The following is a 15,557-nucleotide window of genomic DNA, read 5'->3' as shown; positions in this document are numbered from 1 at the left end:
CCCTATTTCAGAATGGGTAGACTTAATTATTACTGTAGGTCATTTCTGTCCAGGTTTTATTTATAGATTATTTATTATAGACTGTAGTTTCTAATTAAACTTTGAGTTAAATTCAATTTGATAAAATTATAGTTTACCTAGAAAAACAAAACAAAGTGATATAGATAAACATGATGTGGGAGTAATGCAGGGATGGAAAAAGGGATGACTTTAGGAAAAAAATTCTTAGGACCCCTACCTTTCTAATGATATATCCTGTAGGAATTTGTATTTCAAGAATACTTAAAAGAATTATCTGTGTGGTTATGCCACCAACTGGATATATAGTTGGATTTGTTGTAGTTTGTTTTCAATTTTGGGGAATTGCCTTTTTTTTTTCCCTTTTCTAATTAGGTTTTTTTCCCTTAATGTAACACATGACTCCAAATTATAAAATAAGATACATTTAGAGAGGGGATGACTTTTAAGTGGTAACTTACTATAATTACATATTTAACTAGTTCCTGCTTACTGTAAGTGGGGGGTTTTATATATAAACTTCTTAATCTTCAAAACAATTGTGAGTGTTGAATGGTACAACATTTATAGAAGTCAGTAGAATGTTGTAGAAGCCATAAAATGTAGGCAGGGATTTATATACAGAAATGTAATTTCAGACAACAGTGGGAAATATTCATGATCAAATCATGGAAAAAGTTACATTACACCATTTATTACACCATGCTGCATTATTTATGCATGCTGTGTTGTGTCATAGAACACACTGCAGTGGAAGTTGGCTCAGAGTTAAGATTGGAGGCAGCTGGGGAGGAGTGAATTTTAAGATGGGAATAATTAGTTGTCCTAAAGACATAAGAAGGGCCCTTCAGATCTCGAGGTCATTGTGTGAGAATGGATTTGAGAAAGTTCATACCTAATAGCCTTTGTTTTCTCTGAAGGGGTAGCAAGATCATCCCCTGAAAGTACAGGTGGTAGAGGGCGACTTAAGGCCAGCCTTGAATTGGGAGTAGCCATTGTTGGTATCTCCTCACTAGAGGTGTTTAAAAAGACTGACTGAGGGGCAGTGGGCTTGTGCACTGTAGTATTATAGGGGCACCAGTCTGCAGGAATGTGTGCTTTATTACCTAAGTAGCCCAGTTTAGGAGTGGAGAAAGCAAGTTGTTGTATTGATTTAAGATTGCATGATGAGTGGTGGACTCAGAAAGATAAGGATATTGAAGGTTCTGACTCAGAGAATTACTGAGGTAATATATTATGTGTTACAGGCTGATTCAGAAAGGAGGTAAGGCTGTGGGAGGGACAGTGGGTTGAAAGAAGTGAGCAAGGCTCAGTGAGGCTGAAGACCACAGTGTGGTAGAAAGATAGGCAATTGATATTTTGAAGTGTAGTTTCCAGGAGAGGACAGTTCTGGCTGATTAAAGTCCAGTGGATGATGGTAGGGACAGAGGGTGGGTGAATGTTATTGGAGTTGAGATCAGGAAAACTTGGAGGCTAGATTTTGGATCAGGGATTTAGATTAGAGGCTCTCAGTCCTCACTGTACATTGAAGTCACCCAGAGAGCTCTTAAATATGAATGTCTGGGCCCCATCCAGATAATTAAGTCCTAATCTTTGCAGCTAAGATCTAAACATCAGTGTTGTGTAAAAGTTTATAGGTGACTTATGCAGAGTTAGGAAATGCAGATCGTAGATGAACACTGAAGTTGCTGATGATGACAGGAGTTGAGAGTTGAGGTAAAATGACAGGTGATGGAAGTTCTCAGTGGATGAGGATATTTTAGTAAAATCTAAACCCACACATTTTCATTTTTATATCATTTGTGTGTAAATATGAAACAGAGGCTTCTTTATAAAATAATTTCATCAGCAGGAAGCAGATAGATACATTTTATACCACAAGTGCATTTAAAATCATAGTAGAGTTACTCAGCTGTCTCTAAATTCCCAAAGGTAAATCTGACTTTCCTAAATTCTCTGGCTACTTGGTTCCTCCTATACAGGGAGGAGCCTAGATGCCTTTCTTCTGAGAGCACAGAACCTGCCCAGACCTTGCATAGCTTCATTCCTCTCCTTTTTAAGAAAAAAATTTAATTCTATTAGATTGGTCCCTTCATCCTCCCAATAAGCCTTCCTTAGTTGATAAATCCTTCTTTTTCCCACATCCCCTTCCTCAAGACTCACTTTTATTGGTGAACGTGGCCTTATTTTGGTTAGAAATTTAAAGACCTCCCCTCCGCTCAATTATGTGCCTTTGATGACTCTTGGAAATTATCTTTTTGCTTTGTATGTTACACCTACATTTTAGTTAAATAAAGCAAAGTTTCTTAAACTTTTTGGTGCCGTGGATCCTTTTAACAGTCTGGTGAAGCCTATGGATCCCTTTTCAGAGTAGGGTTTTTAAAACTATAAAATACACAAAATTAAAGGAGACCACTTATATTTGAATATATCAAACTTAAAAAATAAATTTGTAATGTAGTAATATGTACTTCTTTGGTAGACCATTAAATATTAAGAGCTAATGGTGAGAGTTTCATTACTATATTTTCAAAGTGATGAGAATAAATGGTATTTTGAGATACTGCAACAGCTATAACGTGATATGAAAATATCTATGATTTCTGTTAGTGACAAAGTCACAGATAATTCTATTGTCATTTGTTGCTGCATTTGGGTGAAAAAAGTAATTTTATATTCACATCTGATTTCAAGGACCTGCTGAATCCTTGGGTTAGAAAACTGATAAATGACACTAGAACTAGAAATATAAATCAGTGAACTTATAATTCCTGAATTTGGAGTTAATAAAAATATAATTTCTTTAACGTTTAAAAATATTTGCTTACAAAGCAGATCATCTAATGTTATTTTAAAAACCATATTGGTATATCATATTGACTTGTATAAGATTCTCACAAGCAGCATTATTCATAACAGCTCCAAGCTGGCAACAATCCAGATGTGTAATAATAGAGTAGATAAATTGTGCAATTTACACAGCAATTAGAATGAATGGACCTGAATGGACCATTGCAAAAGCAGCAACATGCATGAACCTCACAAACATCAGACTGAAAGAAAGAAGCCAAATATAAGAGTATATCCTGTATTTCCTACGTATTGTATAAAGTTTCAGAATAGGCAAAACTCACCAGGGAAGTGGTTACTTTTAGGAGAGAGGAGCAGTGTCTGGGGGAGAGCACAGGAAGGCTTTTGCCATACTAGGGATGTTCAGTTTTTTTATCTGGGTGGTAGTTATACGGTGTAATTACCTTGTGAAAATTAATCTAAGAGTCATTTATGACTTATACACTTTTTGTATATATTTCTTCAATAAAAACTTAGTTTTAAAAAGGCAGATTATTTTTCTAAATATAAAACTAGTTAATCCTTTAAAAAGCGAGCACTCGCTATCTTTAGGGCCTGGGATAGAGCAAGATAATATTCTATTTTGTATATCTGGATTCTGTTCTCTAACAGAAAAGCAATTTTACTGCATTTCTCTTTTTTTCTTATTGCTCCCATTTACTCACTACTTATATTCAACTATTAACATTTTTTTGAAAGATTTATTTAAAGAGCATTAATGGGGAAGAGAGAATTTTTTTTTTAAAGACTTTATTTATTTGGGAGAGAGAGTGAGAGAAAGAGAGAGAACACGAGGGGTTGAGGGGCAGAGGGAGAAGCAGACTCCCCGGTGAACAGGGAGCCCAATGCGGTCTCTATCCCGGGACCCTGGGATCATGACCTAAGCCAAAGGCAGACAATCAACCGACTGAGCCACCCAGGTGCCCCTCAACTATTAACATTTTATGAAAACTTTCTGTATCATGTATTTATCCATCTGTCCTTTATCCATCTACTTAATCCATCTAATTTTTTGATGTATTTCAAAGTAAACTGGACAAGTGTGCTTTTCATTAACTACATAGGTATACATATCATAAAAGTACAGTTTTTTTTTTTACAGCTTTTTCTAAATGTGAAAATTACACACATGAAATACAAAGTCTTAAGTGTTCATCTGCTGAGTTTTGATTTTATGTAGAGCTGCCCTAGGAGGTGTTTTACCTTCTTGGCTGACAGAATTGCAAGAACTTAACTTTCTTTTTATTGTCATTATTTCCAGAGAGGAAAGAGGAGTTCTTGGCTACATTCTGTAACAATGTCCTGATTTTCTGGGGCAGTTCCAGTTTCACATATTTGATCCATTATTCCCCAATGCCATTGAAATGCAAAACCATTTTCTTTGAAAATTCAGTGAGTGAATTAAATGAATAAGTGCTATTATAGAAATGCATGTCACAAAATATGAGGAAGCAGAGTGAGGGAACCTTAGGATTTCGAAAGCAGAAGTCCGCCAGTCTGTGTAGTAGATTTTTTTAGTTATGTGTGGTTTGTGTGGTACTTTTCTAATAAAAAGCATGTGATGCCAAAAGTAACATAAAATTGATATAGCGAAGCAGAATGTGTGTTACGAATATAGTGCCTACTATGTGCCAAGTGCTGTTCCAGGTGCTGGGAATAGAGCAGTGAATTGAGACCAAGGTTTTATGCCCATGAAGCTTGCATTCATACTAAGTTGATTATTTTAGGGAATAATGGCATTAACTATTTACATGTGCTATCATACTTAGTTACTTTGCTGGTAGGTTAGTGAGTTTTAATAGTTTTTCATTTATTATAATAACAAAAATTAAAGATCTAAAAGTAGACAAAATAACAAAATAAACTCCCCATGGATGAATCATCCAAGTGGCAATTATCAACTCATGGTCCATCTTGTTTTGTCTGTGCCTCCCCCAGTTTCTTTTCTCCCAGATTATTTTGAAGTAAATCCAAGATACCCTACTTCTTTCTTTCTTTCTTTTTTTTTTAAAGATTTTATTTATTTGACAGAGAGATAGCACAGATAGGCAGAGTGGCAGGCAGAGGGAGAGGGAGAAGCAGGCTTTCCGCTGAGCAGGGATCCCAATGCTGGACTCGATCCTAGGACCCTGGGCTCGATCCCAGGACCCCAGGATCATGACCTGAGCCGAAGGCAGACGCTTAACTGACTGAGCCACTCAGGCGCCCCCAAGATACCCTATTTCAAGTGCCAATAAGTATTTTAGTATATGTCTCTAAATGATAAGGATGCTTAACAGGAGGAGCTTATATGTTAAAATTTTTCCTTTAAATAAAATGTTTTTCTGTTAGAATTTGTGCCAAGTATATTTTAATGACATTGGGAAAGAAATGTTTTTAAAGAAGTGTGCTAATCCTCGTAATTTGCCCCCAGTTAGGAGTGAGACTAAACATTAGTGTGGAAAATTTGACTTTTAAATATTGAATGAAACAAAACGGTGCTTTTACTTACTGAAATGAAAGTATTTCTCATAAGAGGTAGTTCTACTAAATTGGAATTTATAGCAAATTAAGAAATAATTGCTTATTTTGTAACAAAACATGATCACCATTTCAGATTTAAAAATTGCAAAACTAATTTGATATGTATCTTAACCTGATGAGATTTTCATTAGCACAAGCAAACTGAACAATCCTTATTTCAGAAACTCAGTGGGCCTAATGGTAGGAATTGTTTCACCCCTGAGATAGTGACTTATGAGAAAGTGTAAATTTCATTGACCTATAACTTCTCAAAAAAGTATTTAAATTTATATGCAAGTTGTTGCTTTCTATATTCTTCCAGAACAGATCAATGATTAAGTAAAATGGGCTTAAAAATTTTTTTTAAATGAGTTACATGTACTTTTTTATTTTGGTCTGACTGATCATAAAACATTAATACTAATTTTGGAGGAGCAGATCTGATAGATTTTATGCATATTTTTGGAAATTCTAGTAACAGCCATGAAAAATTGATACATAGTATAAATATGTAATAGTTGTATTAAGTTGATAATAGTCTGATCTTAATGGTATACTGTACATATTTTTCATAATAAACAGAAGCAATGAAAATTGATTTCACTGAGGTGAATTCAAATTTTATGTCCAAACTCAAGATTTGAAATATCTGCATTTTATTTATTTATTTATTTTTAAAGATTTTATTTATTTATTAGAGAGCGAGCGAGAGAGAAAACAGCATGAGAGAGGAGAGGGTCAGAGGGAGAAGCAGGCTCCCTGCTGAGCCAGGAGCCCAGTGTGGGACTCGATCCCAGGACCCTGGGATCATGACCTGAGCCAAAGGCAGTCGCTTAACCAACTGAGCCACCCAGGCGCCGAGAAATATCTGCATTTTAAATAAGAGAAATGTTTTGATTCTATTGAGTTCATTTTTAAGTTAATTAAAAATGATCCTGTTATCTTTAAAAATCTTTTAAGATATTCTTTAGAAGTCATAATTTTTATTTCTGGTTTGTATATAATGGTGCTATTGTTTTCCAAGGTATTTCTAAAATGGAGGCTCCGACCATATAAGTACCTGAAGCCTTGTGTCCTTCTGTTAGCATTTAGAAAGGAAAATTACATGTTTATAGCTCAATGTAAATTTGTATGAGAATTCACGTGTTTCCAATCAGGTCTGGCATTGCAGGTAATATAAAGTACTGTTTGAACTTTTTATAAACAAAGCTTTTGAAAAAAATTCTGAAATCTTTCCCTCCCATCATGGATTTAATTGGAAAGAAAAATCCTTGAATGGTATACCTGGATAAGATAGGAACTTTCTGATAATATAGTCTTGCTTTATCACAGACTCCTATAGTCATCCTCATTTCCTTAAATCTTTTCATATAACTAGGGAGTTTTCTTTGAGAATATATGCCTAAAGGGGCGCCTGGGTGGCTCAGATGGTTAAGTGTCTGCCTTCGGCTCAGGTCATGATCTCCCTCTGCCTGCCACTACCCCCTGCTTGTACTCTCCCCCTCTCTCTCTCTCTGGCAAATAAATAAATAAAATCTTAAAAAAAAAAAAAAAAAAAAAAAAGAATAGATGCCTATAGAGGTGAGATGGTATAAGGTACTTATATTTGAATATTTTCAAAACAAAGGAAATGTGTTTGATCTTCATTGCTAGATACAGAACTGTCATTAGGAGTTTCTTTCTGTTGCTGATTAACAACAGAATGATTGTTTTCATTTATTATTTGGAAAAAACAATTTGTTAAATCTATGACTAAATGTGATGTGAGTTTTCTTCTTTGAAAGTTTCACCATATGCATTTTACAATCTTAAAATCACTTTGAACAAAGGAAAAGGTTGCTTTGTAAAATAATCTCTCTATTCATAAAAATGTTTAGACATGCATGCTTACCCCACTATCCCTCCAAATAAATATATACAAATAAACAAGGATATTGTAGGATGGAATTTTATGGTTCTTGGAATTGGAGAAATAAGTGATTCTAATTTTATGAATAACAAATTTTGATTTAGAAAATGATATAAATTATAAAGTTGCCAATTTTGGTTTAATGTTAAATTTTTTTAGAGGCTCAATGGTTGCTTAGATTTAATTGAAATCTCTACTGAAAGACAGTTTTTGCAAGACAGAGTCAATGGGTTCATTTGTCTATTATGTTTTATGTCAACATACAAAATATGTGTTACAATGTAATATCTCACATACTGAAGAAAGAAACCACCTTATAGGAAAAAATTAGGTAGATCCTTTTAGCTCTCAAATAGTTGTAACTATTGATTTTATTTTTTTCTCAGCACATTAATAAATTTGCTACCCATTGGGAAATTTGAATAGGACACAGTAATTTAATAATTGAATAGTTGTAGTTATTAACGCTAAGAAGTAATTTAAGGAAATAGATACTTTGAGGAATTGTGTTTCACCTAGACTTGAAAAAGGTAATCCAAACAGCAAACATTTTTGAGCACTTAATGTGTCCTACACATTGTACTAAATGCTTTACAATCTGTTTTTCATTTAGTTCACAGCAACTCCTTGAGGTAGGTATTAGTATTAATCTGTTGTACAGATAATGAAACTGAGACATAAAGATGGAATAGTAATGCCCTGAATGTTGGGCTTTATTTTTTTATTTTGTCAAATCAGTTAACTTAAATTGATCATGTCTTATACTTTGATAGCATTCTAATTTCTTTCACATATATTTCATCTGATATTGGTAGAAAGACATATGCTCAAGCCCAGATTATTTACAAATACATGTTCTGTAGCTCTCTAGTTCTTACTGTTGATAATCATCTTTTTGTTCAGTTATTTCACAGCAGCTACTAACCCAAGAGAGGTATTCTTCTCCCTCTGTCCAATTTCCCAACCCCACAAAAAAATCCATTTAGTTGCTAAAACTTTAAAATATTAACAACATACTAGTTGGAAAATCAGTTCAAATTTTATATCAGGTTTTATTTTGCTTCCAGACCTGTGAAATCAAAGGCTCTCTTCTCTCCAGTGCTTCTGGAGAAATAGCAGAATGTTTCCTCTTGATGGCCTAGCTTAGTATTACCTCCCTATTTGCTGTTCCTTATGTGTGAAGATTTTGTATTTCTTCAAAACAGTATAGTTCAAACACAGTAGACTAAAGATGTGTGCTATCTTAAATGGTTTTGTTTCTAAAATTCTTAGGCAATTAGGATTAGAGCTACTGTAACATTCTGTAGTTTATTTTTTATTAAAACAATAACATTCTATTTTTTCTTTTATTTATGATTGGTTTTTAGCATTGCTGCTTGTTATTTTAAACACCTGGCTTTCTTCATTGACAGTTTTATTTCCTTTAATCCATGTGAAAACCTTGCTATTAGTTATATTCATGTTATTTCATTAATGCATTTTTGTTTGTTTATACATTTACTCTATTTGATTAAGGATAAGAACTCCTGTACTTTTTAAAAACCTTTCCAAAACCAAATAGAGAAATTAGTGATTTTTATATATTTCTTTTTGTCTGTTTTAGGATGGCTACCATAGAGTAGTTAATATTGTGCCAAAGAAACCATCACTGCTAGACAGACCTGGTGAAGGAAGCTACAGTAGATATTACAGTCATGTTGATTACCAAGAATATGACGAGGGCCGCAGTTTTTCTCATGATCGAAGAAGTGGTCCACCTCACAGAGGAGTATGTAAATTTCCCCCGTGTACTAATTGTTATTTTTTATAAGTTTAAAAATCATGTAATTTTTGAAATTTATGTGACTGGCCATGAAGGCAGTTGAATAAACACTTCCTGCTTGATGCTCTATTGAGTTGCCTGCTAGAGCTGTCAAATGGGAACTGGTAATGGAGAATCTTGGGACAAAGTGGGTAAGCCACTCTGGGTAGCTCTATCTAAGTGACATTAATTCCAACTCGCCTGTGTTTTTATCCCCGAAATTGGCAAGAATTTGCAAAGCAGATAAAGATAATCTACATTGCCTTGGTACTCAGTAAGTGATGAGCAGCAGGTGGTTACCATCTCTTACTGGATGTATCCACTTATAATTACTTTGATTATTTTCATCATGATGAGATGCTGTGGGTGAGGTTGGGTTACACTTGAGCTTCAGTGTCATTTTTGTTATACTTACTAAAGTTTACTTAGTAACTCAAAGTAGAAAGCTCTCAAAACACTGCCTGTCCTATATAAAATAAACACTTTTTAAATGTTAGCTTCTATTATTACCATTATTGTTGCTATTGTATTTTTTTCTTGATCATCTTTAATAATCTAGAAGTATGTATTTAATGTTGCAATAATCTGTCATTGAACTTAATTACAACTATTCCTTGATGCAGTTCCTTTGACTTAGCTTGTGTGTTTACATCACTCCTCTGCTAGACTGTTTACTTATATTTTCTCTTTTCCCCTTCCCTACTATATAATATTGCAATTAACAGTACATATTCAAACACTGTTTATATTAAAATTTGACCTCACATTGGCTGTTGGAATTACTTTCCATACTTTGCCCTCAAAGAAATGGAGGTAAGGTGATTTACCCAGGGTTGGGGATGTGTAGAAGTCCAGTTCTCTTACTACTGCATCATGGTGATCCTTGACAATTCTAAAGTAGTAATGAGACTATTCAGTGTTTTCTTGTCATTTTAAAGTTTGGGGTGCATAGCTTCCTTCTCTTAGGATGGATTTTTGTTTTGTTCAATTTTTAAATATCTTGCTGTTCCTTTAGGGAGAGGAATTTGGTGTTGACAAGTAAACATTGTACATTATCACTATTGTAGAAATACTGGATTTTGCCTTCGGAGCTATTATTCCAGGTAGTCTGAGGAACAAAAATATTGGCCTTTACATAAAGTTGTTATCCCTCTTAGGAAAACCAAAGGTGGCCATTTAATGTGGATAGGGAATTTTGGATTCATTGGATCAATTTGTATTTGAATCCTCATGAATATGATTTCTTCCCTAAAACCTTGTAGCATCAACATTAGTTTTTTGTTACAAGTTGTGTTTATTCTTACTTTATACAACATTTTTCTCTTTATATTCACTTCAAACAAAGTAAGTCCATTTGATATCCTTAGGACTCCTGTGACACTAATTTATCTTGAGTTCAGTTATATAAAGAAAACTACTTATTTGATCTAATATCTTATAGCTGTTGAGTTTTTTCTTTTGTTTGTTTATATTTACTGTTGGGGAGGAAAGTGATGAATACATTACTCTTATGTTAGAGTATATGATGCTAAAGAGGAAAATGAAGGTAGTATTTATTTTACCTGATTTAGTATTTCTCATTGTGAATAATTAACATTGTATTGTTAATTCTTGTTCTATATTCTATATATAATTTTAAAACAATTGGGCATGAGTTACTGTGGTTTTTTTTATGTACCTTTTCAAATGTATCTTTTAGAGGACAAAATATGCTTTTTTTCCATTAATTTTAAACTTAGTGTCACATCTTGCTCTAATATAGCTTTTCGGGAGGTGATAGCTTCTTTTTTTTTTTTTTTTTTTTAAAGATTTATTTATTTATTTATTTGAGAGAGAGAGACTGAGAGAGAGAGAGCACATGAGAGGGGGGAGGGTCGGAGGGAGAAGCAGACTCCCTGCCGAGCAGGGAGCCCGATGCGGGACTCGATCCCGGGACTCCAGGATCATGACCTGAGCCGAAGGCAGTCGCTCAACCAACTGAGCCACCCAGGCGCCCAGGTGATAGCTTCTTATTATATTGTTTCCAATTATAGATTTTAATGAGAATCAAGATGAGAAAAGAAAACTTGAACAAAAAAAGTGGGAAAGTAAATTTTTTTTTTTTAAGATTTTATTTATTTATTTGACGGGGAGAGACACAGCAAGAGAGGGAATACAAGCAGGGGGAGTGGGAGAGGGAGAAGCAGGCTTCCCTCAGAGCAGGGAGCCCGATGTGGGGCTTGATCCCAGGACCCTGGAATTATGACCTGAGCTGAAGGCAAATGCTTAACGACTGAGCCAACCAGGCACCCCAGGGAAAGTAAATTCTTCATTGGGCTTGAATTTGAAAACTGGTGCTAGAACTTGACAGAAGGAAAATAAAATGAAAGGTCGAGAAATGTATGCTTGATTAAATTTAAATTGGGCCTTTGTTCTTGTAATGGTCCTTAGCTGTTGTGATGTTGGCATGTTTTTGGCAATAAGGCTGTTAGGGCCTACCAAAGAAATACCTTAAGCATTTTCATAGAGCTAAATCGTACCACAGGTTCTCGGTCTACTAAATTACTTGTTGAAATGGATGATTTGCTATATCCTTTTTCCCCCTTTTTTATGCCTTTGAAGCTCAGAGAAATTTAGAAAGGTGTTTTTGTCCTCATATTATTTTGGTCTTAGAGATGTTTCCAGTAGTACTGATATATCCTACTTGACCAAAATAATGTAAACAAATATCTAAAGAACTTTTTTATTTTACAGGATGAATCTGGCTATAGGTGGACAAGAGATGATCATTCTGCCAGTCGACAGCCTGAGTACAGGTAAAATGATAAACATAGTACCATAACTACTTTGATACTTGATTCACTGAGATGTCTGCTGTTGAAATCTAATCTCAAGGCTCGTAGATGAAATATTTATTAGGATTTATAATTTTGAGAGCAACAAACATTTTTATGACCGTAATATAACAGCACTAATAGCATTCTGTATCTATTGGCATTTTGAAAACTGATAATAAAAAAATAATGTTTGGTATATTCTCATCAAATTAATTATTAAATTATTCCTAATGTGTAATGTGGATTATAAGGTATCTGCTTAATTAGGTTAAGGCTTTTTCCCCCCTTCAGAATATTTGAGTCATTACAGAGTGTCTCTTTTTTTTTTTTTTTAAAGATTTATTTATATGAGAGGGGGGAGGGTTAGAGGGAGAAGCAGGCTCTTCGCCGAGCAGGGAGCCTGATGCGGGACTCGATCCCGGGACTCCAGGATCATGACCTGAGCCGAAGGCAGTCGCTTAACCAACTGAGCCACCCAGGTGCCCCACAGAGTGTCTCTTAATTAACATATTTTGGAAGAACTTCAGTCGTTGCTAGCCTTGGTTACTTATAGAGACATCTGATAGAATAGTTAGGGGGAAAAAAAAAGATGGACAGATTTAATCAAGTTTGTTTTATTTTTATTTTTTAGGTTATTTAATAGAGCGAACAAGCGCAGGGGAGGGTTTGAGGGGCAGAGGGAGAGAGAGAAGCAGACTCCCCGCTGAGCAGGGAGCCCGATGCAGGGCTTGATCCCAGAACCTTGGGATCATGATCTGAACCATCCAGGCACCCCTCAAGTTTGTTTGTTTGTTTTTTTGTTTGTTTGTTTGTTTGTTTGTTTAATGACTTTACAAAGGAAGTAGTAGAAGTTATAAAGGAGCTTTCTAAAGATTTCCTATGGGGGCGCCTAGGTGGTGGCTCAGTCAGTTAAGCATCTGACTCTTGATTTTGGCTCAGGTCATGATCTCAGGGTCATGATCTCAGGGTCGTGATATTGAGCCTCATGGAAAATCAGGCTCTGTGCTCAGTGGGGAGTCTGCTTGGGATTCTTTCTTTTCCCCTCTCCCTCTACCACTGCCCTCCCCCTCTAAAGAAAAGATTTCTTACAACTCTCAGAGAATAACCTATATACAAGGGAAAGTAGTCAACTGCTACAACTCTCTAGGTGCCAGAAGTAGACAGTAGGATTCAGTGAATCAGAGCAAGGCAGCTGATTACTCACAGCACCTCAGTCATCAGGGACATCAGCATGGTAGTGCCCGTTCCCTGCCCCCAAGTCCCATAGGGTGATGTGGTGGGCAGAGATGGTGGCTGGGCATACAGTAGGATGCACTGCAGCTCAAGAACACAGGGTCAAGAGCTTGCTACTTTTTTGTAGTAAGCAGGAAGCAAGCAGGCCAGTCCTTCTTTCATTAAGAGTGAGCAGTCACACAGTAGTTATGCTGTGGTCACCTTGACCTATTTAATTGTCTCTATGACCAGCTACAGAAACTGTTCAACGTCAGTGGTTGGCAAGGTCTTACAGTTTGGAGTACACAGCAGGGATGTGCAGGGATGCACTCATGGAGGACTGCCTTCCCAAAAGAAGTAATAGAGAAAAGAGATGCTGAAAAATACTTTAATAAAATATAATTACTGTGTTAAACATAACACAGTAAGTTTTAGACAGCTAGGAATAGAAGAGAATTTCCTTTATCTGATAAATGGGTATTTGCTATACTGAATGGTAGAGTTAGAAGCATTTGCTTTAAAATCAGAACAAAGCAAAGATGCCTGTTATCACTGCTTCTATTCATCCTGGTAATGGAGGTCTCAGCCTCCACAGTAAGACAAGAAAAATAAAGTAGTAAGGGATAGAATGAAAGAAAGCTATTTACAGATGATAAATTATGTAGAAAATCCAAGAGAGTCTGTAGACTTATTAGAACTGTTTAGTTCTAATAAAAATAAAAAGGTTTTAATAAAAAAAAATAAAAGTTTAGTATAATGAAATTAGCTGTTAGCATAAGTTAGAAAATGTAATTTAAAAATATTTTCTATAGCATAAAAACTATAAGGAGTAATGGGAAGAAATCTAAAGTGTGTTGAGAGTTACGTAGATGAAATTGCAAGTCATTTCTAAGGGACATTTAAAAAGACCTGAGTAGAAGAGCAACATATATATGACATCCTTGGCTGGGAAGAGACAGTATCATGAAGATATCAATTCTCAAATTCAGATGTTCATTCAGTTTGGTTCCAGTCTAAATTCTAGGATTTTTCTCTATGGAAGTTGACAAGCTGTTTCTAAAATTACGATGAAGGAGTAAAGGGCCAAATGGCAAAAGTAGCCTTGAAAAAGATGTGAATGAGTGACTCAGTATACTGTCTATCAAAACTTATCAAGCTATAGTAATGTAAACAGTGAAAGAGGGAGTCTAGAAACAAACCTAGATATACCCAGGAGTTTGGGATATAGCAACAGTGGCACTACAAATCAAATGGGGGAAAGAATGAACTTCTCAGTAAATAGTGCTGGAATAAATGGCTATCCATTTGAGGAAAAAAAAGTGACCTGGTGTATCAAAATATCTGGTATAATAAAGACCTAAATATGAAATGCAAAAGTGTAAGAAAACTCTTGATTAGATTAGCCAGTGGTTTATATTCACTCCAAAGGAACAGTTAGTTCTCAGATTGATTTTAATTTATTTCAATTTTTAAAATAATAGTTTGTTTCTATCTTTATTCTCCCTATCTTTTTTTAGCACTTTATTATTTTCCTGTGTGTGTATATAATTTTACATAAATGGAATAAAATCATATGGGACTCCCTGTTTCCCACATTCATGTTAACAGCTGGGTGTACGTTCTACTATATTTTTCTCTATATTCATAAACATTTGGGGTATTTGTTGTTAATGAGATATTATACTGTAAGTTGCTTTTCTCATTCAGTGGCTTGTGGAAATCCCTCCAGGTTACTTGGTTTAACTTTTACTTGAATCTTTTTATGGCTAAGTTACATTCCATCATGTGGATATACCAAATAATTTAGCTGTTCACCTATTGATGAATATTCACTCTGTTTCTAGTACAAAACGGTGTAATAAGTCTGAGTATATGATGTCATTATGAAACAGTACTTTAGTTTCTATGAGATAGATTGCCAAAAGTGGAATTTCTGGGTCACAGGACATACATATCTTACAGTTTAATAGATGTTTTCAGTTTGTCTTCTAAAAGGCTTGTAACACTTATGTTTCCATTTTTGAAAAAAATCTAACATTTTAATTTGGATATTTATATTTCTTTCCATCTTATTTATGAATATAAGTAGAGTTTTGAAATTTCTTTTAAGAATTGCTATAACTGTATCCCATAGATTCTTAGAGATAGCAACTTTTTATTTTTTAAGTAGGCTCCATACCCAGTGTGGAGCCCACCGTGGGGCTCGAACTCATGACCCTGAGGTCAAGAGTCAGACATTCAACTGGCTGAGCCACCCAGGCGCCCCTGATAGATAGCAATTTTATACTGATTCCAACATAGTATATTTTAGTTATTCTGTGATCAGAGAGTATTGTCTGTACTCATACTCTGTTTGATATTTTTTGGTATAGCGTTCATTCTATATGGTATATTGATTCATTTGATAAATATTTATTGGGTGACTGGTACATGTCCGGTATTCTAGCAT

At 34.9% G+C, this 15,557-nt stretch overlaps 1 protein-coding gene across 12 annotated transcripts in view; it reads left to right on the top strand.

Moving 5' to 3' along the window:
* PPHLN1 (periphilin 1) overlaps nt 1-15,557 on the top strand; it is a 157,187-nt gene that overhangs the window by 12,508 nt on the left and 129,122 nt on the right. For 9 of the 12 annotated variants that reach the window (XR_004678780.1, XR_004678779.1, XM_035002855.1 and 6 more), the window contains 2 exons: nt 8,883-9,047; nt 11,814-11,875. Coding sequence is in view for 10 of the 12 variants with exons in the window: in XM_035002855.1 (XP_034858746.1) it covers nt 8,883-9,047; nt 11,814-11,875 (227 nt within the window). In the remaining 2 variants the exon portion in view is untranslated. The remainder of the gene's footprint in view (nt 1-8,882; nt 9,048-11,813; nt 11,876-15,557) is intronic. The other 3 variants (XM_035002860.1, XM_035002859.1, XM_035002858.1) reach the window with 1 other exon arrangement.

This window comes from Mirounga leonina, unplaced genomic scaffold (assembly GCF_011800145.1).
Source record: "Mirounga leonina isolate KUSES-001 unplaced genomic scaffold, KU_Mleo_1.0 Mir_126, whole genome shotgun sequence".
Lineage (NCBI taxonomy): Eukaryota > Metazoa > Chordata > Mammalia > Carnivora > Phocidae > Mirounga > Mirounga leonina.
Note: the sequence above shows the minus strand (reverse complement) of the source record. Positions and strands in the feature narration are given on the sequence as shown.